This window comes from Aythya fuligula, chromosome 14, assembly GCF_009819795.1.
Source record: "Aythya fuligula isolate bAytFul2 chromosome 14, bAytFul2.pri, whole genome shotgun sequence".
In the NCBI taxonomy this organism is placed as follows: domain Eukaryota; kingdom Metazoa; phylum Chordata; class Aves; order Anseriformes; family Anatidae; genus Aythya; species Aythya fuligula.
In genome coordinates this window covers 14,808,002-14,834,177 of record NC_045572.1, presented here as the reverse complement: position 1 = coordinate 14,834,177, position 26,176 = coordinate 14,808,002, and the positions used below count along the sequence as shown (strand labels likewise).

Sequence of the window (26,176 nt, the reverse complement as noted above, 5' to 3'; positions counted from 1 at the left end):
GTATTGGCAATCAGGTAAAACTCTACTTTTAGAAGTCCCTAAAATATGATGAAGCAGCATTGCTTCCCTGATGAAGCCATGAAGTCTTACTGCACTAACAGCCCCTGACATGTATGTAGTCATACCGAGTGAAAGAGCACTTGGAATGGAGCAACTGACTTTGTGTTGGGTAGTCGGACTTTTTGAGTGTTTCTTTTAAGTTTAGATGATTCCAACATTAAGCTACACATTGGGTTAAAGGAATCTTGACGTTTTCCCCAGATCTCACAGGGGTGTATTAAGGAATCACAGTTGTGCTGCTCCCCTGTGGTACTCCACTTCTGCCTGTGCAAGCAGCTGCAATGTGCATGCAAGGGAGGTAAATTCTGAACTCACAATACATATTCTGAAAAACCTCTGGTCTTACCCTTGAGCTAATTTTCCTTCCCCCCCCCCCCCCCCCCCAGTTTTATGTTTTCAGTGCTATGTACTATTATTAAAAAAATGAATAGACTTTTTTCTATTAATGCCAAGAGTGTTTACACTACTCAGCAAATAAATAGGTGTTTATACAACCGATGATATTTACCTAAGAGTAGCATACTGGTGGTAGGGATTCCTGTTTTCTTCTAGCACTTTTCTGTGTATGTTTCAATAGAGTAATCATGTTCTCTAGTACAGTGTTAAATATAAGGTTGCATTTCAATAGATAGGCCAGTCCTTAAAATTCTGTTTATTCAGCATCAAAATATTTGTAGTGTTAGTTCTGATCTACTTTAGTATGGATTACCTCTTCTTTGAAGAAGCTTTAATTCTCAGGAGGTGTTTTTGTTTTGTTTTGTTTTAAAGGTGTTGACTTACCCCTGCATTTCTGAACTTTAATTTATTTGCACAGTTCGGTATTGTAGCCAAATATTACCAGAAGCAGTATTTAAGAGTAAGATGCAAGTCTTCAGTATTATTGCTTATACCTGCTACTGGTTGAGAAGACCGGAGTCATAGCATATGTTAATATTTTTAAATAAATCAAACTTGTTTTTAAAAAGTTTAGTACATGTTGAATAAAACAGATAAAATAAGACACACAAAATTTCAAAGACTTTGTTGGAACTGTATCAGGTACACCGAAGACAACATGCAGTTCTCCAAGTTTTATGGGGCTGTGCAGGCAGACAGGTGGCCATGGCTGTGCCCCAAATAACTTTAGCTGAATTACACTGAGTTTACTTCACGTGACACTTGAGGTTCAGCCAGGATATATTGGATGTTTGTTAGCTTCCTTGCTCCACTATCCTGTCTTGCCTATGAATCCTTTTTTCCCTTATTTTTCAAGATTAACATCATTAACTAATTTGTTGTCATGAATGTAAATCCAGTCATTGACCCAACTCATCCCTTCAAAAGTGTGAAATTCTGTAGGGCCTGACCTTTACCATAAACCTGTTCAAGTTTCTGTTGTTTTTCAGTGAGGAGACAGATGTTGCACCTTGTCATCCCAGCCAGGGGCAGTGTCCATTTACATAGTGTTGTGGCCTCTGCTTCAAGCTGAAATGTAATTAAATTCCCATAGAAATTCATAACTTGCTAAATAAAATGTCAACAGTGAAGGGAACATGAAAGTAATAAGCTTAATTCATCTTGAGAAAATACTTGTTTAAAGAACAGGTAGTGTAACTTTGAGTGGGAACGAGCAAAATAAGCATACTTGAAAGAACGGGTTATTTAGCAAATCTTAAATTTTATCACAAACACAAGTACAACATTGAAATTAGCTTACGGACTTCTTTCCAAGGTGTTATAGGTATCTTTTAGATACATTTCTGTTCTGCATTCCTTTTAAAAAGGGTCATTATTTGGCATTTAAAGCAATGATTTTTGTTCTGAATAAAGCTGAACTGCAGATTAACCCTTCAAATGCAGGTTAACATCTTTATTAGTCTATACATTTCTAGAACTACTACAGTTTTGTTATCTAAGAATCATTGTACTTTGACTTCACTTAGGATTTTAGACTTTGTTCAGTGTTACTATTTAACTAATGAATGGATGATGGTAGTTGGAAGTAAGATTTTGCTTCCTGCTTTGCAAGAACAGCTTTCAGGTAGGTGTGGCCAAAACCAATTATGTTGTTGTTTTGTTTCAGTCAAATGAACAGCTCTGTTGTGAGTCCACACTGAGGTTACTACTATAATACAGAAAGCTGGGCACCCTTAAATACATTCCTGCTTTTTCCTCCCACCTTTGATTTTGGCAAGTTTAAGTCTCTTAACCTTATTTTCTGATGCAAGTGTGAAGTGGAAATGCAAAGTCCTGGGGAGGAAGGAACTGCAGCAGGACCAGCTTAGTTCTGCTTAGCGTGGTGTGAAACCACAAGGCAAGTGGCTGGGGAAGCAAAGAAGATCCCAAATTAACTTTGAAATCAAGATGTACTATTCAGTTTTAGAATCAGATATTTGTGGGGAAAGCCCTTGAAGTCCGTTCTCAAATGATGCTTTGGATTACATGAAAGAGCTTAAAGGTCAGAGGCACAAGGCTTCAAAAGAGTGTTCAGACATAATCATCCAGTATTAGAGTTGAGGGGTGTGGGGCAAAAATTAGATAAATATCAACTTCATATTCACTTCATAAATATCAAAATAGTTCTTTCAGAATAACTGATTGGATCAGATGAAGTTAAGCTCATATCCGAACGTTAACTTACGCTGTTTTCAGCGTTTCATGATTTTCAGAAGAGTTTTTTTTGCCTAGTTTAAAGTGTGGTACGGAAGAAGCTCATATTTATAGGAAGTTGTCTGTAGATAACATAATACCTCTATTTATAGTGACATCAATATTATGGAGGCTCAATAGTAAACTTGAGCTACAGGAGTGGTCTAATGCATTTAGTTTTGAAATAGAGTTAATTCATCTGTGGTCTCAGAGAAATCATTTCAGGATGTGAAGAAATGCTATAAGCATTTGTTGTTGTTTTAAGGGGAAAAAAAGCTTTCTGCTTACTCTCAGAATACTGCTCACCTACCTATTTTGATTAAATGTATCTTACCACAGCCTTCCAACTTCATAAAACCTTCAAAAGAAAAGAATGGGAATAAAACAAAATCTTTTCTGCCCTACCACTCAAGACAGTTCTCCTAGGCTATCATCTTTATTTTAGAGACATTATTTATTGGCACTTTACAGAGTTGTTTGGATCATTAACTACCTTGTATTCTAGCTTTTACCTTTCATGTTGCTATAACAGAAGGACTTACCATTACATGGACCTTCTCAAGCATCACTCTGAGTCTTTTTGCATTCTTCTTTAGATAGCAGAGGAGCTAAAATGACTTGGCCTTCAGGCACCTCCTCCAAATCCTCCTTTTCTAGGCCACTAACTTTTCCTGAGACTGCACTCTTAATTGCACCAGTGCTTTGATAATAATTCCTCTTCAGCAGCAAAGCAGCACCTGCTTAATAGAGCAGCACACCCACTCACATAGTTGCTGGTAATCACACCTTCTCTTTTCCAGGACAGTTTTCTAAACCAGTACCTAGCTTGGCTGTTAATCACCTGACTGCACTCATTACTTTAATCTGGAGAGACAGGCAGCAATTGGTGCAGGTGCAACTCAATCTTGGGGGAAATTTAGCTTTGTCTCTCGTGATCTGTTCCTGAGCGAAGCCAAAGCCAGTGCTCCATCCTCCTTTTGTCATATCAGCCACTTTTGTCAGCTCTTCTGACAGCTTGCCCTCCCTTGACTTTGCAATCTTCAGTATTTTTCTTCTCCCTTTCTGATCCTCACCACTCTTGCACCTCTCCACGAACAGCCTGGTCTGTCTCGGTTTGCCATTTCCCCATTCTCCTGTCTTTGGGTACCATCCCTGAAATAAAGGCTTAAAATTGTGTCTGCATCAAAGACTCCAGATCTAATTTCTTGTGCTAGATTTTTTGTGCTGTTGACACCACCAACCTGTTTCAGCTCAGCTTCTTTGGGTAAGGAGTGTTAATTCCACGTTAGGATTGAGTGACCTGGGGTAGGAATGGGCAGCTGTCCTCCTCTTAAACTCTAAAGCTCTTCTGTGTTTACAACTCTTAAATGCAATTGCGATAACCTAGTACAAGATAGTAAACAATTTTATTTGCACTTAAACGTACTTCAGTGTCCTCTTCACTCAATTTTTGTAGTCTGGAATGTGTGCTGGGCATCTGTGTCATAATTTCTCTATAAACCTTTTCTCCCTTACCAACTAACTTACTGCATATAACAACAGGGGAATATCCAGTGGTGCTTCCCCCAGGCTGTCTTGGTGCAACTGAAAATTGCAGATGGTGAAAGCTGTTTTGAAAATGAGATGTGAATTATCACGTTAGTTATGTTATTAAAGCTGCAGTTACCAAAAGCTTTAAGGTTGCTTAGTACCATGTTGTGCTTCTTAAAATTGGTTTAGTCTGACAAAACTGCATCACTTCACGTAACATCTACCTCAACAGTGAACCAGAGTACCTCAGCAGGTCCTAAAAGGGGAGCTGGAGAAAGAAAAAAGTGATTTGTAAAACAGAGTGATTTCCTTCAACTACTCCATGCTCCATGCATACTCCAAGTTTTGACATTTAGTTCAAGGTATCACGTTCATATTTTATGATGACCTGTGAAACGTGACCCACATTTAGCCTTGGTGTCAGGGCCTGAGAGGTCTCAAACTCTGCTATGAATAAAGATGCTCTAAAATGTGGCAGGATGATTCCCCTGGCATTCTGGTGTGGCTGGGATCAGCGGTGCCGATCAACAGCTGGATGCCTGCCCGCGAAGCTGCCCTGCCTCACAGCCAGGAGCACTCCTTTAGCAAGGAGGCCTCGTGTGCATTTGCTGCTTTTTCTGCTCTTGGCAATCCTCAGCAACGCAGAATTGCCCACTTTGAATTGCAGTGAGAAAGGGAAAACTGTCAAGAGCAGGAGTGCTAACGAGGGGTAGAGCAGTGACAGGGGTGGGCTGGGAGCACGGGGGCACCAGGATCTTGCATTAAAACCTTTAATCCTTACAACTCTTCAGCTGTTTTAGTGCGCGTTAACAAAACCCCTTGGAAAAGTGTGTCATCCTCTTTTAGTGGGAAGGAGCCATGTACTGCTGGTACCAGCAAGTCTGTTAATTAGTGCATGTGATTGACCGTGCTCTAGGGAGTATCCGTATTGCTGTGCTGAATGAGATTTCTCTCTAGTATTACCTGCTTTAGTTTTGAAAAATTGGAACACGGTTGTTAAGTTGGGGAACCACAGGAAGAGAAAATATCAAATGACCAAAGAAGATAAATCTTTCTTGAAAAAACAGTGCTCTTACAGGGTGATAGCGTTTGTGAAAAACTTACTAATTTGTAGGAATTTCAGAAGAGAAGCTGTATATAGTACTTTGCCACATATTATTGCACTGATTAGTTACTGCAGGGAGACGTTCTGATTTTACCTTCCTTGTGGCTTTCAATCAACTTTTACCTCCTTTAATTGGCTTGGAAGAAGAAATTATTACACTTCACAACGTTAGCATTCTGGGTACTCAGGTACTGTCATCCTTTAAGGAACTCACCCCAGCTGCTATTTATAATCTCATCGTTTTGCCCACCATTCATTTCTTAAAGAGGAATTTCCGTGGGCATAGTAAACCTGCCCAGGGTTTACTGGGAGTTGACTGGGAGTGGGAAAGGAGAAAGAGGAAAGAAAGAGTGTGAATTAGTAGAAGAGCTGTTGTATTAAAGTAAGCATTTGGGGGGTCTAAAAACTTTTAATTAAGACACGCAATTAATTATTATTTTTGTTTGTTTTTAACATATAGAATAAACCATTCCCTGTACATTCAATCCATAAGAAACAAGTCTGGTTGATAACCTAATCTTGTAAAGGTTCTTACTGGTTTATGCTCTGGATAAGTACAACACTTTCTGATATAGTCAATTAGTCCAGCGACAGGAAAAAAATTGACTTGATAGAAAGCCTTGAAAAATTTGGTAGGTAGGCGTTCCTTAGGGCTTCAACCAATGGAGGTTTTTCTCTGTTTACTGTTTTTGGGATAATATTAAAATATTGATACATTTTGCTTAACAATTGTGTAATGTTTCTTGTAACTTGCTTGTAAATACTGTTTGAGTCAGTATTGTTTAACTTCTTTATTGCATATAAATAACTTTATAGCTCACTACTTGTGCTTTTCTGTATGTTTGGATGCATCACTTTAAGCTGGTGAACTCTTTGCCGTAGAAGCTCTTACATCTACATAGAGCTATGCAAAAGTAGTTTTCTAATCTGTGATAAAAGCTATTTATATTGGAAGCCTTCTGTAACCTTAAAATATGTAACTAATGTGTACGTTAATACAGTAGTTACTTAAATCAAAATATATTTAAGCTGTTTTCCCTTTTTAACTGACTAAAACCCAAATGTGATTCTTAATCCTAAAATACAAAAGAGAGGGTTATAGAACAGGCTTTTAGTATCAATCCAGGAATGCCTTATTTTCCTTCCTTCTCTGCAGTGGGGTAGTACAAGTATGTTGATGTACAGGAATGCCAGAGGGAGGCTTTTTGTAGAGGAATTTTTGCTCCTTCTTTTTCATGGTCTGCAATTGGATATGAAAAAAAAAAAGAAGAAATTCAGAAATGTTTCTGGTAAAATTATCAGGAGTGATCTGGAAGAGAATGAGAAAAATCGTGATATCTTAGAACAGCTTGGGTTGGTAGGGACCTTAAAGCAATAAGGTGTCCCTTGAGCCTTCCCTTTTCCAGGCTGAACATCCCCAGGTCTCCTGGCCTTTCTTCTTAGGAGAGGTGCTCCAGCCTCTGATCATCCTTGTGGCCTCCTCTGGACCCTCTCAAGTCCACATCCTTCTTGCACTGGAGATAAGCGTAATCATTAAATGCCTAACTGAAGAAACTGGCAGGAATCTCTACCTTAGATGCAATATTTTCAGATTCAAAGGAGTAGGATAAGGTTTGGATTAAAAGGCTGTTGCTTAGCAGACTTGAAGAATTGAGGATCCTTTTGAAATGTTCTTTTCTTGGATGCTCTGAATTGTGCGATGAGTTGAGAATTGCAATAAGCTTGGAACTGGTAGATAAACAAGGTTAGAGACAACTGTTTTCTTCACAGTTTATACAAGGAAGAATTTTGTGGCAAAGGAGACTGCAATGCGTTGGGTTGTTTTTAGAAGGATACAGTGAAATACATAATACTTGTGAAAGGTGTCAGGACAGAATCTTTATATTGGTTTACAGATTTTGTTAAATTGTTGTCAGAGGGTAGAGGGGGATTGTCATCTGTCATTCTGGGAGCATCGGGAATCTGAGCTCATCTATTTTTAGAGCAGGCTTTCCCATTCAGTAAAGTTTATAAATGGTCACAAGTTGTCTTTAAGTTTTGAGACGTGTTTGGAGTGAACGTCTGAAAAGATATTTAACTGAGAAATGGAAACTACCTTTCAAATAATTCACCATGTAAAACATCATAATTCATTCTTCGTCTCTTTATCTTGACAGGAATGCCCAAGGAAAAGTACGATCCACCTGATCCACGGAGGATGTACACAATTATGTCCTCAGAGGAAGCAGCCAACGGAAAGAAATCACACTGGGCGGAGTTGGAAATAAGTGGTAAGAAACTGAGGAATCTGAGTAACTGATTGTAACTGAGTTACAATCTCATTGCTATTTATGAATAGCCTGTGTCGTAGTACAGGCTTGAACAAGAAATCTAGGGAACGTGAAAGAATGATAGGAGAGAAGTTGTATGCTCAGTGTGGTACATTCACCTGTGGTAAACTGATACCCAGCTTCCACTGGAAGAAGGAATAAAAAACCAAGGCTTGACCTTTTGACTCATTAAAGGTCTTCGCACGTTGCACAGCAGTGTTGTAGGTTATCACATCCAGCAGATTTTCTAGTGATGCAAATTTAGGCTGAAATTTTGATTAAATATGGAATTTCTTCATGAGACTGTAAAAACTGATGTGGTATTTCTAAATGACTGACTGTCTAATACAGAAATTTGTAGAATACAAGTAGTTCGAACTGAGAAGAGTCATTCTTTCTGTCCAGATCACTGAATCCGTGTCTTAATTCAAGTGCTACATGCCTTTACATGGGCATTTCTTACCTGAAGGTTGCAGATGCAGAAACCTAGTTAAATGGTGGTCTTTTAAAAGGCTTTCAAAACTTTTTCCACCTTGGAGAAATTGACGTTGGTACCCTTCTTCTAATGCCATTGGCACAGTTAGATGACTTGTAAATGAAAAGAGCTCTTCCAAAAAAAAAGTCTTGGAGAGAGAAAATATTTTGAGACCTTCTTCTGATTATATCTCACATTGCTCACATGCAGCAGTGTAAGAATCTTGATTCTATAACACAAATCCATGTTTCCACCATTCAGTTTATACGAAAATTATACCTTTTTTTTTAAATCTCTGGCAATAATTTATGCAGCTTTTGGTTGAATACCAGATGGAAATCCATGTTCTTAACGAAGCATTTTAGTCACCCCAAATATAGTACTTCTGTCTGTTCTTGGCTGGATTAATGCCACAGAATAAAGACTTTGGGTTTGAAAGATGTTACACAGAAATAAGGGGCAAACTGAAGAATCTTTCACCCCAAATATAACCTGTAAGACAAATAATATTTCTTAAACATCTATTAATTATTGAATACATGGTCAGTTAGTAAATGTCTGTTTTGTATGGGACTTAAGAAGGACAGATGCTCAAAATTTAAGTATGGATTGGGAGAAAAACAATCTAAGTGTCCCTGGCAACACTTTAAATTCTCATGTACAGTGCTGAATTTCTTTGGATTTATATAATCAATGATTAATGGATTTTTATTTTTTTCCTTCACCTTCCTTCCCCAGGGAAAGTGAGAAGCTTAAGTTCATCGTTGTGGACACTGACCCATTTGACAGCTTTGCATCTCAGTGACAATTCCTTATCCCGTATTCCTTCAGACATTGCCAAGCTTCACAATCTGGTGTATCTGGACCTGTCCTCTAACAAAATCCGCAGTTTACCAGCAGAGCTCGGAAACATGGTGTCACTCAGGTACATAAGTTTTAGCAGTTGAACAATTTTAACTCCTGTTATCTTATAGAAACAGCTCGGGTTTTGGCATAATATTGATGTTCTAGTCAACAGAAAGGATAAATAAATATCCCCTTCCTGACTCTTTACCTGTCCCCCTGAACACTTGCTATAGTCTTTGCAGTTTATAGCAGTGCTGGATTTTCTGTGATATTCTGTTCCAATGTATAACAGTTCATTATGAGCTCCGGAAGCGCTCAGTTTGATAATAGTCAACCATTTTATATCTTTCCAAGTAAGGTTTCCTCTCTTATGCATCTCTTTTCAAACTCTTAAAAATCTTTATGTGGAATTCTTCTCTAAGAAATGCTGATGCACAAACAATTGCCTTTGTCTCACAGGAAAGTAGGAAGAAGGTCCGATTAAACATTCACAGTCATGCTAACTACTATTCTTCCTATTTATTCATCTTTAGTAATTATTTCTAATAATAATAGTTCTTATTCTCTTGGTTTTGTAACTACTGCAGTTTTTCTAACATCATCTCCTTCCTACATTTACTCTCAAGTAGCTGCATTCCTATGCAAATCGAAGAGGGGGAAAAAAAGTACTATATGCAACTTTTTCCACTCAATTTTACAATGTGAAAATGCACAAAGTTTGCATGGAATGATACCTCAAACATGAATAGTGATGAATATTTACATTATAATTAAGGCTGCAGCATTTCACTTTACAATACATTGTTATGTAAATATGTAAATGACATATAAAGGTAAATATTTACAGGCAACACTCTTTTACCCTTGACCCAAAAGAAGAGCCTTATCTTTAGTTTTATTAGATAGTTACAAGTAATTGACGTAACTACTTTTAATTTTGAAGATGTTTATGGCCAACTTTCTCAAAACCAGAAAACACTGAGTCTACAAGTAATTCAAATTTTAGTGGAAGTAAAGAAAGAAAATAGAGAAATGGACTGCCAGGACAGCTTTAATAAAACTGGAAGCAAAGCAAGTTTGTACATAAATATGTCACTGCATTTTATTCTACTTTAGAGAAGTCCACTCTGTTGGAGAGGATTAAACTAGCCAATTAAATTGGTACTAAAAGCTCAAATTCCAAAGTACTTTAAGTCTCAGTCTTGGTGGTTGAGTAAAGGAACCGTACTTTTTAGAATATAATTGGCAGCTCTCTTTTGTAGTGTGTTGTGTAGTTGTTATCAGAATTGAAATAGCTTGTTCTTTTGTATTTTATTTTTAATGTTTTGCATTACTACTCCAATTAAAAGCAGTTATTAGTAATTTTCTTCTCTCCTTTATCCATTCTTCAGATAACATGAGCTAGTAATCCTAAATCCTGGAATACTTTCAAATTAATCTTTTCATTTCATCAGCATTATTTTATTTTCATCAATCTTTTTCTTTCTTTCTGAAATGTTGCTGTAAAATTAATATTCATGACATTAAGTTAGAATAGCCCCATAGAGTCATCAGCAGAGTCCAAAGATACTATGCTATCTTCACAACATTTTTCCCAATTTATTCTAACTTTATGAAGTTTCAGCTCTCTTCCAAGTCCTAAACCTCTTCCAAGTAGAGAATGCTAAATCTTGTGAATGTGAAATGTGTAGCCAAGGCCTAGGATCAATCCAGTTTTCTGTTTGTGATATAAACATAGAAATTGAATCCAGACCTCTAGACGTGAAAAGCTAGTGCATTAATCCACTGCACTCTCTCTGTCCTCAGTAATTGCAGCTGATCCATGATTTCTTTTCACTGTGGTGAAAGTGAAGAAAAATCCGTAAGTGCATCCTGTGTGATAGCGCTCTGCAGGTCTCAGTTGTGCTGTAGTTTTATGTTTCAGGCTAGCTCTTACTGCTGACGCTTCCCATAAGTTCTGGGAAGTTGTTCAAACTAACGGTAATTCAACACTGGGCATTGCTAATACCCTGAGCCACAGAAATAATTTGTGCTCTCACGCATTAGAATTGATAACAGGTCTTTAAACTCTCACATCTGGAGCTCTGTTTTTGGTCTGTATGGCAAAGCTCACCCAAGACTCATTGCATCTCTGTTTTTGCTGCAGGTACTCAAGAAAGAGGTGTCAGAGAGAGCAGTAAGATTTCTGATCTTTGGGGAAAGAGGAGAAAAAAACATTCTAACATATTACCTCGAAAAGCTCAGATCTAAAACAGATTCTCTTGATATGCTTGAAAGAACTAGTGGAATTTGCTGTTATCATCTTTGCTGTGTAAAGGAGGGGTTCCAGGAGGCAAAGCTTATTAGAGAAAATAATCCTTTCATCCAAGACAGAAAATGTAATGATACTTTTATGCCATTCTTCCATCCTGCTATTTTTTCACTAAAGGAATTTAGCTGTATTTTTTACACTTCATAAATAATCTAACTTTTTTTAGACTTCGGCAGTGCTTTGAAAAGCTCTTAATGGACAAGGTACCTTCCTAAAGAATAAATTAGTAGCCTTTTAATGTCTTATTGAATATTATCTCTAAAAAATTATATCCATTTAAGTCTCAAACGTCCATGGAAGTGCTGAGGACCATTGGGAATATTTTGTTTTAAATAATATATTGTCTCCTTATTTACCTGCCATGTTTATTGTTCATACTTAGAAACTGTATAATGACACAGTGGGCTTCTGAGTTTGTCTAAAATATGTGCTTTCATCTGTGAGATTTTATATTCAAAACAAACAAAAAAGTAACTACAAAACAGGTGACCAGTTGTATTATATAGTCTGGCAATCAGATGAGTAATGATTCAACATTTCTAGATAACCCAGTCAATCAAAAAGAAAGTCCCCTCCCTTATCTTCTTCTATTCCACACACCAGAGTATCTGTGAAACAAGCGACTTCATTTTTACCAAGGTTTCTAAATATGCAGTTAAACTGAGAATTTCTTTGGGAATTCACTGCTAGGAAAGAACTGTATAGAATTTACTTTTGAAATACAAGGGTAGAAGAAGAAATATTTCTCTTTGCTTTGAGTGCTGTCTTGTAGAAATCTAAAGGCAGTAACATAATTCTTGGCATCCAAGTTTGGTGTCATTCCCTCCTTGAATAATTTTCGAGTCTCTAGACACCAAGGTAGAAACCCTTTTGAAGTAGCAACTTTATATTGAAAATTTTAAGGAAAGTCTTTACTACTTAGCTTGGAATGCTTTTAAGAAATTGAAAAGCTTGCTCACAAGTCCATTCTCTCTGCCCAGTTGATTGGGATATCAGAATCCAGACCTGTTCCTGTATTTATTTTGCTTTTTGGAAAGTAAAAAGCACGTATTTCATCCTAATACTGAAGTTATGGAAACAACAGAAAATTACTATTTGTTGGCCAGAGACAGATCAACTCTTTCTTTGTGTCTGGAAACTCGTACACAGTAGATCAGTATGCACTTACCTTTCCTTATGTGTCAAAGGAAAGAAGCTTAGCGGAAAGAATTAAATTACCTGAGGCATGCACTCCGCTTTTCCCTACTCCATGTAAAGTGCAAACCAGTATTCATGAGAGACCTTAACCAAAAAGAATTTTAACTGTGTACTAACATGATAATGTCATAGCTCTAGTAGTGCTGTCATGGTACTTCATTTATTTTTTGCTTATTTGTTTTCTGGGATTTAATTTTCCTTTATTTGGCTTTTAATCATAGATGAACTGTTTTATGGTGTGGTTTGTCAGAGCTGTTACTACTTGATCACTTGTAGTATTAAATGCTTTCATAATTGTTAATGTTTACAAAATTCCTGACTTTTTAAGATGAACTTGCCAAACAGCTGCTTTCCTCTTTACTTCAATGCAATACATATTCTGTCTGTGTGTGTGTGAGTACAGCAGGATTTCCCTAACTATTGCTGTTTCGTCTTCAATTTTTTTTGAGTATTGTGGTTTGCTAGTATGTTGTTTCTTTTAGTTAAATCTCCTGTACTATAGGTTGCTGAAGACAAACTTTGGTCTGTTTTCAGCCCTATATGATTCTTACTCTGTCTACAGGGAACTACATTTAAATAACAACCTGTTACGAGTTTTACCTTTTGAGCTGGGAAAACTGTTCCAGTTACAGACTTTGGGTCTGAAAGGTATTACTACTTTTTCTTGGTATCCGTGCTTTATTTAATGATATCACTCCTGAGATGTAATGGCTGTAGACTGCTGATTCATAAAATGTTACTGAATAGCAATCCCAGATGCTACTTACTACTTAGCTACTTCACTCTTATAAATGTTGTTATTTAGTGATTAAGAGAAGAGCTCCTTGGGTCAAACACTCCAAATGTAAAGAGTCTTCCTCCTTTCTGCAGAGAGGAAGCTTTCTGTTGCTTGCACAGGAATCAGATAAGAGTGCTTTAAGTCTGCAGTGAGCTATTGATAGTGAACTCTAACCAAAAGGGGTATATGCTTTGTACTGCTGTACAAAGGTTATTGTGCTGTTTACACAAGCAGCTATATTTTTTCCCTTTTTTCTCTGGATTGTATGAATTATTGTTGCTATAAAATTGCTGATTTCATTGGAAATTGTCACATGAGGGCCTGCAAGATCAGGAGTACTGAGCGATAGCAATATCTCCAAATGCTGTTAAGTCTCAAGTCTTCCTCCTTTAAAACTGGATGATTACCACGTGCATTGTCCATGAAAACCTTTATGATCAGCTTTATGAGTTTAGCAGTTGGTAGACTCCATTGGGGTAGGACAGGCAAACTGACAGTGGACACTTCACTCACATCAAGCAAAGCAAACAGGTTGCTCTTGTGTTTTTTGCCTCATCAGCTTTGTGCCTGCAAGTGATGCAGCACATTGTACCATGCCAATTTCTCCCTGCTGTTAGATCCAACACCTGCACTTGGAGCAGGCTTTCAGAAGAAGAGAGAATGCAATTAAATTCAGCAGAAATAGCTGCACGTGTTGTGGTTTGTGGGATTGAAGACTTGAGATTTGAAGTTTGTTCATAGTTCATAGTAAATTTAGTATTTTTCTCAGAGATGCTGGCTTTAAATGTGCATGTGTAAATTCATACTGATTCTGCATATTTCAGTATTTCTGTAAATGTGTTTGCAGGAAATCCACTTACACAGGATATTCTGAACCTTTATCAGGAACCAGATGGGACACGAAGGCTACTGAACTATTTGCTTGATAATTTGGCAGGTACTGCAAAAAGAAGTAAGTGATCATTCTTAAAACATTAATTTCTGCTGTATAAATTAAATGTGATTATCACTTCTTGTATTTCTATTTTTAAAATACTTCCATAGTTTCAACAGAACAACCGCCTCCAAGATCTTGGATTATGTTGCAAGAACCAGACCGTACAAGACCAACAGGTACTGTAACACTTCAAGGACTTTTCATTTCTTTTTATGAAAACTGTTGATCTTTATTATCTGCTGAAAAGTTTTTGATACTTAAATTAATTAATCATCTGACCATTGCTGGCAGCTAGTTGAAGCAGTTCTACCTCAACTGGAACACCTGGTTCAGATCCTATTAGGATGTAGTTTCTTCTTAATGAGCATACTCTTCCCAGGAAGTGAAATTGTTGTCCACAATGAGTTATATAGTTGTATTATAACAGGCTCAATTGAACATTTGTTGAAGAATAAAAAATGGAAGACCATGGTCATAATTTCTCAAAAGGGTATATACTTTTTTTTCCTTTCAAGTTCCCTATGTATCACCTGCTTCCACAAGTTTCTTGCTCTTGGGAATCAGGATGCATTTATCTGCTTACTAATTTCTTCTGCATGAATTATCTAAAATACAGCCCTTTTTATTCATTTGCAGACTGAAAATATTCTGCAATTATTGCAGTGTCCTCTGTTTCAGGACTGACATACGTTACTTTCCCCTATTGATTTTATCAAGGAGGTTACTTCAAAGACCATGATGTTATGCAATATGTCTCTTGCTCTCACCTATTTGTTTTCAAAGGATTGAGCTTTGACCCCCAGTCAGCCTTGGATTGTTGCCTCATTTTCTAAATCTTCAAACAGCTGTATTTTTTTCTTCTCCTGTGTTGTCCTCCTTGTTGAGAGGAGCTACCAGTAATCTTCCAAGTAAAGTATCTCATTATCATACTGCAAATTCCTTAGTGCTTTTTTAAAAACAAAACCAAATATCCATCCTACTGGATTACCTGTCATGCTGCCCTGAACTGTCTTAAAAATAAATTGTTCAAAAATAAATACAGAGAAGCAAAAATAAATACTTCTGTTCAAAATAAATACAGAGAAGCAAATGTTTAACGTTACATGCAAATTGTAAGCTTTGTGAGGAAAATTAGAGGTGGATGTTTTTTACTTACTGTTTTGCCTATACTACTTATTTGTGTGAAAAATTCCTAACCCTGATGTATATCTGCAAAATTATGAGGATCTGTTACATTTCATGCTGATATTAAGATAGATTTTTAAATAGTCTATTTCAAGAGCTTACAAACTTCAGGATAGCTAGCAAATTTAAATGTTCAAAACACCTTGTTCTAGGCTTTTCACAGTAATGCATCACTTAGCATGGAGTACATTTGTCTGCTGTCTATTTCATTATCCATATAAAGGGTGGTTTTGGTTTTGTTTACTAAGTAAATGTTAGTAGATGGCTTCCAGAAGCCCAAACTTGAAGGTAACATCTTTCCAGAAGGACTAATAAATGCTTTTTTAGTATAAGTACAGGTGTTAATTTTTGGTTGAAGCAAATGAAGCTTGCATTTATAAATCTGCAGAAGACAAAAGTGAAGAATATAACTGCGTTTTTTTTGTTCTTAATACATCAGTGTGTAAGCAACATTATTTATCCACAGCCTTGTTCTCTGTCATGTGTTACAACGTACTTTGTGATAAATATGCTACCCGGCAGTTGTATGGCTATTGTCCATCTTGGGCACTGAACTGGGAATACAGAAAAAAAGCCATTATGCAGGAAATCCTGAGCTGTAATGCCGACATCATAAGTCTTCAGGTAAAAGATATGCTGCTATTTCTTTTCCTTTTGTATTCTCATCTACTGGTTTCTCTATGTTAACTATGTTTACAGTAAATGGTCTGTTTTCAAAACCGTCTGAAAACAAAAGAAAAAAGAAAGGGTGTTTAGAGCAGTATTTGTTGCTTGACATCAAAAGAATGCTTTTCAGCCCACACAGTTGGAATGTGAACCAGCAGCTGCTGATCAAAGAAATGTATGTGGGGGTGTCTTTGTGTGTACATGTGTATGTGGGGGTATAATTGACACATTTTCAAATAAAAGGCTTAAGATAATCATAACTCTGTGGATTACAGAAATTCATTCTATTTTCTTCTTAAAATAGGAGTATTGCTCTCAAATTTACATTCTGCGATATACTTGATTCTAATGTGTGTTTGTTTTTTTCTAATCTAATTTGAAAATGATTTAAACTTCAAGTCTAAATAATAACAGTCCTGTGTATTTTGCTATCGTACATTCATGCTGTGCTCTATTCTGACTCTATAGGAGGTTGAAACTGAACAGTACTACAGTTTTTTCCTGGTAGAATTGAAAGAACGTGGCTATAATGGATTCTTCAGTCCAAAATCCAGAGCTAGGACAATGTCAGAACAGGAAAGAAAACATGTTGATGGTTGTGCAATATTTTTCAAAACAGAAAAGTAAGTGATAGGTTTTGTAAAGCCTTCTATTGTGTCTTGCTCTTTTTCACACAATTTCTTGTGTCATTCTACAGTCAAAACAACTTGGCATTAGTCACCCTTTCTGTAGCTGTTCAATGTTTGTTATGGAGCATTCCAATCTCTAGAAGGAGTAGTTTGTACAGGAGAAATCTTTTTTTGCATAACTAGCAATGGAGAATTTTATCCTGAATTTTTGCTGAAGTTGAAATTTTCTTCTATTGGAACAAAACAGGTTAGGACTTCACTAAGTTACACTTCATATGCTACCATTAGGTGTTAATAATTAGAAGGAAGCAAATGTTTTTTCCTTTTTTTTTTTTTTTGTTTTAATTAAATGGATAGGTAATCAAAATTGCTGAAGTAAGGGCTCAGATGACTGACTTATATGATGCATTTATCTTCTCAGAAAGGAGGGGAAAAGAATGAACCTATTCTTAGGAGTGAGCAATGATATTAAGACATCATATAAGAGCTGCAATAGTTACTCGTTGTATTATACTTGTACAACTGTTTGGATATGACAGTAATAGTTTTCCTTCCTTCTGCTTCCATTCCTTTGTGTTCACAAGTAAATGTAGGTGCCAAAAAACAATTACTCAGTCACTCTATTAAATCTGCAAGTTTGAACTAGAATCTCATGGAGAATCAAAAACAAGAGCTCCTATTCTATATTTTTCTCTTTTTAAAAATAAAATAAATACTTAAATTTAAAATCAGCTTAATATCTTACAGTTTTCCTAGCATTTTTTTTATCCTTTAATTTCAGTTTAGGATTTTTATGAAATTATGTTAAAGGCTGAGACTTTCTCATCACAAATGTTTGAGCTTTAATTAAAAGGCGAATTACCTATAACATTTCCTTTGATATCTGTTTACTGAAGAAATCACATATAATGTTCTTCTTTCAGATTTACTTTGGTTCAAAAACATACCGTTGAGTTCAATCAACTAGCTATGGCAAACTCAGAAGGTTCAGAAGCTATGTTGAACAGAGTTATGACAAAAGATAACATTGGAGTTGCTGTATTATTAGAACTGCGAAAAGAATTGATAGAAATGTCATGTAAGTCCTATCTAGCTTAATTTTTGAAATGATTGTATTTTATAAATTAAAAAAATGGACTTTTGTTACAGTAAAACAGAAACCAGATTCTACAGATGAGTTTGTTCATACACTGTATGCCCAGACAAACTTATTTCCAAAGAGAAATAGGAGAAAAGATGTATTATTCAAAGGATGAGATAGTTGTTTTTTTTTTTTTTTTGTTTGTAGCTTCACTTGTACTATTTTGCTTTGATGGACTTTGCTTGGAGAGATGTACAGGTATCAGAGAATCAGTTGATAGTAGTTGGGTTTTCCAGGTTCATGTATCTGCATCGTTTTAGTTTGTTTTCTTCAATGTTATGCTTAAACCCAACTTGTTCTGCCCTGCCATTCCTTAATTTATGAGATGTAAGTTGGCTTTATAAGTACCTCAGTGGGTACCTATTCAACGTTTATGTTTATCCAAGTATGATTTTAGTTCACATTCTAACAAGCTTTTTAAGAAGTAATTCTAAGTAGGTAGCTAACAATATGAGTAACTTTAAAACGCAGAGCTCATTGCCTAGTAAGATATGGGCAGAGCTTGTTTGCACTCACAGATAACCTGAGGAAAACTGTTTTAATTCTTAAAACTACAGTAGTTTTCTGTTAGTGTGGTTATCTATTATTTATGGTGATAGTGGCATTCCTAAATACATAAACATTAGAGTGATAGTCTGTTAATGGTCTTCAGTGTGAAATAAAATTATTCCTAATGCTTAGGATCAACTAAAACACTTACTAGATCTAAGAGGAGTTGTATAGCCATCTTAAACTAAATGGTATGAATTGTCTTCAAGCAACTGGTATTTTTCTTCCACTAAAATGTCTTGTATAAAATTCAACACAGTTAAAGATGATAACATTTCTGTTGCTGACCACATAAAGTAAATAATCAATTTTAAATTTTAGCTGGAAAACCACATCTTGGGATGGAAAAGCAGCTAGTTCTTGTTGCTAATGCACATATGCATTGGGACCCAGATTATTCTGACGTGAAGCTAGTTCAGACTATGATGTTCCTGTCTGAGGTAAAGAACATTATTGATAAAGCTTCCCGTACTCTCAAGCCTGGTGTTTCGGGAGAACATGGAACCATTCCACTTGTACTGTGTGCCGATCTGAATTCTCTGCCAGACTCTGGTAAGAGCACTGTTTTATTATTTTTCTGTAACAATTTAAATTCTAAGGTCTCAATTTTTAGAGGAAATTTCAACCCAGCTAACACATTGTTTTATATTACAAGCTCTAAAGGTACTAAGGAAGGAAAAAAGATAAGAACTGCTTCTTTTGTGAGTGACTTTTATTGTCTATGCAGTAGTGTAGTTCTGTCTTGTCTTTCAGGATCATTTTGATTGTTATCTTAAACAGGAATGGAAAGGAAGAAAATGTCTTCCAACATAACTGGAAATGTTAGTATGTTACCGATAATTGGGGGTTGTTGGTTTTTTATTTATTCTTATTACTTTAAGTGTGAAAATACATGTTCTTCTCTTTAAAGTTGCATCCTTATAGTCATTTTCTGCAGCTCAGATGTTTTAGGACTCCTAAAATTCAATATATCTCCTACCAGAAAGGAATTCTTCATAGCTCTTTACTATTGTGCTAATTTTTATGATTTTGTGGCAACTTTATAAAGTGCAAGGAAATAACAGATTCAGTGAACCGCTTCTTTACTCTTTCTCAGGTACCCAGTTCAAGTACTGAACTCAAGAGCCATCCTTCTTTCTTGCTGCTAATTATTAAATATAGTAATCTTCATTCTTGGTCTGCCTTCCTTCTGGCCTCTGTCAACTGTTAACATCTGCTAGGGTTGATATGAGTGGTTACTGCTCAGAGTGCTGGAAGTGTGTGGGATTTTTGTTTAGTTTGTTCTTTTTAAATATGATCGCAAGAAAGCAAGCTGGTGCTTATTGCAATGGCCAGTTCATGTGTCTCTTCAGAACAGTTAGTCATCTCCTTTACCTTCCAGAACTCTAACACACCTCTCCTGAAAAGGAGCACAACTGTAGTCTTCCAAGACAGATATCTGTCTAATTTGCTTTGTGCCCTCTTTTCAAGTGAACTTTAGCTGAAGTAGTGTTATGGAACTGGTCTTTTTGGCAGCATTTTAGTCTTGGAATGTTGAAAGCTAAGATTTGTGCATGGAGACAAGAAGAAGTTGCCTACCTAGCACCTACCTGGAATTTTACTTCTACCTCTTTCATCTTCATTTCTCGAGTCAAACCATTCTTACTAATGTTCAAGTTTTTCTAATCAATGAATGTTTCTTTGTTCTAGGTGACAGTTGCTCTAGATATGTGTATACATTGTCTCACAGTATTTTATAAGAACTGCTGACTGTATTGTGTACTTGTTAAGGGTTTCCTTATATAAAGCAGAAAATTGCATATAGAACTCAGAGTAATCCACACACATTTACATGCTGAATGCTTGTTAATACCTTCCTGTGTGTTTGTCTCTCCTGTCAGGTGTTGTTGAGTATTTGAGTACTGGTGGAGTGGAAACAAACCACAAAGATTTCAAGGAACTGAGATACAATGAAAGTCTTACCAACTTCAGCTGTAATGGAAAAAATGGAACAACAAACGGAAGAATTACACATGGTTTCAAGTTGAAGAGTGCCTATGAGAATGGTCTAATGCCTTATACAAATTACACATTTGATTTCAAGGTAAAAAACTTTGCTGCTGTTTTGAAAAAGTTTCCTATCTGAAGTTTTATTAGAGCAATTCATGTTAATTGTTTAACAAAGAAGTTAATGTTTAGATAGCTAACAGCAGATTTGCTGAACTTATATTTAAAACATGGTTTCTTGGACATTGAAATGTTGAGCACTCCAGTAGCTAAGTCATCCTTTTTTTGTGTTAGGATCTTGTAGTAGATTTGCAAGAGATGGAGTTGTTTTCTTTTCATATATATATGTGATGTATTTTAATACTCCATGCTAAATGAAGTAGTAGAACACAGGCAGTTAAGCTGCCAATTCCAAGGAAGCAATCTACACCGTTACTGGAAAGCTGTCAGTGTACCCTTGGCATGAGGAAACAGAGGGCTGCTTCCTTCTTCAAAATCAGAAGTGTGATTTGAAGCTTTGTGGGAGGTTGGAAGTGACAACCTGTAAAAGCAGAGCATGAATGACATGAAGTGGACTTGTTCTTTGTTTCCCTAATCTGTATTGGGACAGGACAGGAAATATAAGCCTCCTAAACTGATGGTATACTGTGGAGAAGGAATGGTAGCATTTCAGTTACTCCTAATCCTAAACTCACATTTGTTTTAAAATAAATAAATAAATAAATAATAATAATAATAACTTGGATAAAGGTTACACACTAATAATGTTATTTCTATTCTCGTTTTAGGGTATTATTGACTACATCTTCTATTCTAAACCTCAGCTAAACATACTTGGCATTCTTGGACCTTTGGATCATCATTGGTTAATAGAGAACAATATAAGTGGTTGTCCGCATCCGCTCATCCCTTCTGACCACTTCTCACTTTTTGCACAACTGGAGCTTTTGCTGCCTTTCCTGCCTCCTGTAAATGGAATCCATCTCCCTGGCAGGAGGTAGTTAAGTACATTTTAGAGGGCAACCTCAATCTAACTTGTACAATTGTAAAATCTGAATATAGAGGAGTGAGGTATGGCCAACAGGGATTTTTTTTTCTTAATAATCTTAATCTTAAATCTAATTATTTGCTAAAGACATAGTAAAAGCCAGGTGCTATCAACAGACACAATTCTGAGCCCAATATACTTTGTATACTGTTCAACAGTGATTGGTGCATTTGCACCTTTCTTTAATACGTTACAATTAACCTTCCTGTTTCTTTTATCCAACGTGACATTTTCATGCCTTGAAATAGGGAATTGTTATACAGTATATTCTCTTTGCACAGTTATCTGTAGCACTACTTTTTTGAGGCCAGTAGGAACATCCACAGAACATTCTTCCGTACTTCACTCCCTGCTTTTTCAGACTTGTTTGTAAAATATAGAATTTGAATTTAGCCTTTATTGATTGTATATGAACAACAGAAAACCTGATTTATGAGATTTTGTACTTTAAAAAAAAAAATCAGATTTGGAAAATGATTGTATTGTAAACTAAGGCTAAATTTTTATCTGTTTTCATGTGTTATAAAGGCCAGCTTGTAAAAGAGGTTGTCACAGGTTTTCTCTGCTAACGATTTGCACTGTTAGGGTTTTGTTAGCCCTTTTGTACTACTTTTTATGTTCAATTGAGAACGTTGCTTTTAAAATCCAAATCTATAAAATCTTAATATCTTACAGAGATAACTAAATACTTTCTGTTGATTTCTGATTTAAAAAAGAGAAAAGCATAGTGTTCTCGCAGAACAGATAAGCTAAGCAGTGAATATAAGTAAACCTGTATGCATTCAAAGTTATTGCTGATGCGTATACACTCAGATATTTTTCTCATCTCTAACTTTTGAAGTAAAATTTAGGGATAACTGTGTACAGCTTGTTTCTGTTTTAAATACTTGTTCTATCTCCACTGTGCCTGCTTAAATTTGTTCTCAACTAGCACTGCCTGTGCATGCAGAGAGAGCCTGTGCATCCTCTTTTATTTTTTTAAATAATGTTAACACTTGTGAAAATTTTATGAAAATACTTTTGTATAAGCTGTGGCATCTTTTTTTTCCTTTGTGAAGCATTGGATATCACACTCTTTGAACATGTTCAGGTTATGGGTACACAGTTTCTAGCTTCTAATACCCATGCACTGCTTCTTTCAGTGTCATTGCACAGTGCTCTTTTTCCCACTAAGAATTATCATGTGAATTCTCCTTAGTTTAAGTGTGTTCCTCAGTTTCAGAAAGTGTAATTCCTTAAAGAAAAAATACTTAACAACCTTACATTTTCTATTGATGAAGCAGTGTAAAAATAAATGCGTTTTCAAAACAGGTCCCAAAGACAATTCTTCAGATCATTTTTTAAAGTGACCAAGTCTTACTTTAAAGTGTCAAGACTAAAGTTGTAGTATACCCTCAGTGCCATTTGTGTCATGAAGCCAAGTATATAAAAGCTTACAAATTTAACTTGTGTATTTGTATCCTAAAAGAGAGAAGTTATCTCCTTAAACTAATACAACTTAAATAATCAATGTAAAAAAAAAAAAAAAGTGGAGATAGAGAGCTTGGTCTTAAACAGCTTTTGTTTCAGCTGCGGGCAGGGAAGCAAAAGGACACTGAGCATTATAACTTTCTAAATATTGTGAATTTTTATATATATGAGTGGATTGGTAATAATGATTCAAAATTTTATTAGAAATTGGTAAGCACATAAGTGCTCAAACAATTCAGTTTTAAGCTGAAAGTAAACGTTACTAACAGTTTGGATATGTAAAGTGTACATTTTAAAATTTCAATAGGAGAAATTTTGATCTTGAATCCTTGTCTGGGACCTGATCTCTTGGGGTTATTTTGTTTTGGTTTTAGTTGTGAAAACACCAAACATGTCCAGTTTATAATCAGTACATTGAAATGCTGGTAGTATTGCTGTAGTAGACTTAATGCGTAGTGTTATTTTTTTTCTGTTTGTTTTTTTTGGGTTTTTTTGTAAAGTGTGAATAAAAGGTGTTTTACTCATGTTTCCTTAATGATGTCTTGGTAACGTACATCATGACAATTTCCAGTGATGATGAGCCAATTTTGCTTGTCAAACTGAGCAAACTATTTTTCTTTTCTGATTATCTGGATTGTGTAATGAGTCCAGAAAGCTTTACAGAAGGGGAAGGGAAGCACTTACTCATTTTGTATTTCTTAGAGGGGGATAATTTACTTTAATAGATGCTGGAGCTTGAGTGCACTTGTTAGATTCAAAAGGTTTGAGCTTTATCCAATATGTGTTCTCCTATATCTCTTAGATTTAAAAGCATTTGACTTTGACATCCTATTAAAATATGGCCCGCTGTGCTTTTGGAGACACAACTATTCCTGTTCAGTCACCTTACAGTCGAAGGGTCCATGTAAATAACCGTTTCCTCCAGCTTTTATACTAGTCCATCGGGTCCCAACCGAAAACCCGATGAGTACATTGAAGACACTCCTTTGACTTCACTGGGTTTTAACTGGACTGCAGTGGTGACTTGGGGGGTGAGGGAATGAGTAATCTTGTGAATACAGGGAAAGACCAGATGGCACCAAAACAGAGCTGAGATACACTTGGTCAAACAATCTTTCAAAGAAAATATACTCCTGTGTCAAATCTAACTCAAAAGTCTCAATTTCCAGCTATAACATAGAATAAGGCAATAAACCATGTCTTCACAAAATCAAAATGTTTGCTTCATAGTCTTTAACATAAAATGGTTATTTGCAATGTTTTTATTTGAGGTTGTTTTGGGTGTTGCCATAATGTACCTTCAGTGTTCTTGTTGTAAAAGCACATAGAGCAAAAGTCACAAAACATCCGAGGGTTAAAAGGATTTATTAGGTTTGACCAGGCTTTTTTTTCCACTTAAAGTATGGTCAGCCATATCTTGTCAAGTTTTAGCTACACTTGCAAAGAATTCTGAGTATCCAAATGTAAATTGAAGCATACTCAATGAATTGGTTAGAGTACGAGACTAATACCATGAGTTACTGCTTTAAAATAACACAAGTTGGGGGGTGGAAGGGGAAGAGCATATAAGTTGGTGAATTTTGTAATTATTTTGTCCTTCTAGCAGCTTCAAAAACAAAAAAGTAAATTTGGCTAACACTGACAAAACTGACTTTGGTTAGAACATTGTATGTATGCATTTTTGGTGTAACCTTAGCAAATCTCTCAAGTTTTGGTGGGAGGGGGGATTATTTTGTTTGTTTGTTTGTTTTTGAGCAGACTCAAAAGATAGTTTATGGTTTGCTTTTTCAGCCACACAGTAAAACCTGTACTAAAGACAAAATAATTACAACATCATTGGAAAAGAAAACTAATTACACTGTAAAACTTTAAAAATAATAATAATCAGTTAACCGCATAAGTAGCAAGCCTTCTTCATCCAGCCGGACACAGTATTTTTTAGTATGTTAACTGCTATTCTTTCCTTTTGGTTGCATAAATTTGTAACACTTAAGTGTCTTGGTATGTTCAAGTAGTGTCTAAAATAGAATATCTTAGTCTTTATTCACAGTACTTCTGTATAATGTGTAATGCACTGGACTAACTCTTGTTTACCATTCATGTAACAAAAACCAGCACATTATCTGCACTAAGCTCAAAGAATGTTGCATTTGTCTATAGGCAGCTCTTCAATAAGATAAATGGGAAACTGAATATGGTCTGATGGTAAACAAGGGCTTTTACTGTTCTCTTCAGTGGAACTTTCTTCTTGGTCAAATTTTAACTAGTTAGTATTATATTTATATACAGGGTCTTCTTTTTCTTTACCAATGTATTTTCCTACTCATAGCTGACCAATAAATCCAATATCTGTTTCAAACCTTCTTGAAGTCTAATTCATATTTTAACTTAATTCGTGAAACTTTTCCTCAAGTTGCACATATGGCTAAAGTGAATGAAGAATGCTAAGGGTAAAATGGAAGCAAATAAGAGACTCAGTCATCCCCAAAAGCTTTTCCTGTACTATATAGGTCCCCAGAACAAAAAAGAAAACAGTCTGAATCAACTGGCTTTGGATTGCAAAATCAAGGAGTGGTTAGTAATGCCTCCAGAATTGGTGGAAAACACCTGTCCAAAACTAAAATGTGAAGCTTTCTCCCTAATGTAAACTGCACCTCCATGTCTTCATAGCTGGCCCTCTTTCACAAGTCAGTCAGCAACTTCCTTTGTGCAGCGCAGGAGCCATGGCCTTGGTCTGTGTGCAGTAACCTGCTGTGTGCCCCCACCACAAGTCCCTAGAAAGCCCCAAGTAGATCTGCCCCTTGGCATCTGGCAGCAAGAAGAGATTCAAAGGTTCCTCTTTCCATTAATTTACCATAGGAAGGGACCAAAGTGAAGATTTCTTGCCTTATTTTTTTTTTTTTTCCTTCAGGAATGAGGTTCAAGCCAACTCTTGTCCTTAATTTTAATGTCACTGTCTTCATGCAGTGTACTCTTCTGCATCAGCATGTATGCATAGAAGTGCAGATTTTTGTTTCATATGATGTCCCCATCACTAACAGCAGAAAACATAAAAGTATCTGAGCATGCTTGCTGTGTAAATCATTGAAGCCCCTGAAGACCTCTCCCTGGCCCTCCTGTGTCATTCCAGAACTCATGTTCTTTATTTTGATGCTCATTTGTTTGGAAGTAAATGACCTTGTTCAGTGTTCCCCGAATACCCCATGCCTCAGAGTGCTCACCTCTTTGTATTTTTAAAATGTGCTCTCTTGAAGCAGCTCTAAGTCCCTGACAGAGTTACGAGCCCATTAGAGACTTCAGCGACGATTTCTATTTGGTTCCAAGTG

The 26,176-nt window shown here is 36.1% G+C and overlaps 1 protein-coding gene across 4 annotated transcripts in view; it reads left to right on the top strand.

Annotated features, from left to right (window-relative positions):
* The window catches only part of CNOT6 (CCR4-NOT transcription complex subunit 6), a 32,408-nt gene extending 7,195 nt beyond the window's left edge, over positions 1-25,213 (top strand). For 3 of the 4 annotated variants that reach the window (XM_032196700.1, XM_032196701.1, XM_032196702.1), the window contains exons 2-12: positions 7,480-7,593; positions 8,846-9,032; positions 13,024-13,109; positions 14,087-14,191; positions 14,284-14,352; positions 15,828-15,985; positions 16,496-16,650; positions 17,580-17,734; positions 18,668-18,898; positions 20,227-20,429; positions 21,121-25,213. In XM_032196700.1, coding sequence (XP_032052591.1) covers positions 7,482-7,593; positions 8,846-9,032; positions 13,024-13,109; positions 14,087-14,191; positions 14,284-14,352; positions 15,828-15,985; positions 16,496-16,650; positions 17,580-17,734; positions 18,668-18,898; positions 20,227-20,429; positions 21,121-21,333 — 1,674 coding nt within the window. In that variant the 5' untranslated portion in view covers positions 7,480-7,481 and the 3' untranslated portion in view covers positions 21,334-25,213. The remainder of the gene's footprint in view (positions 1-7,479; positions 7,594-8,845; positions 9,033-13,023; positions 13,110-14,086; positions 14,192-14,283; positions 14,353-15,827; positions 15,986-16,495; positions 16,651-17,579; positions 17,735-18,667; positions 18,899-20,226; positions 20,430-21,120) is intronic. The other variant, XM_032196703.1, reaches the window with a different exon arrangement.
* The last annotated feature ends 963 nt before the right edge of the window (positions 25,214-26,176 follow it).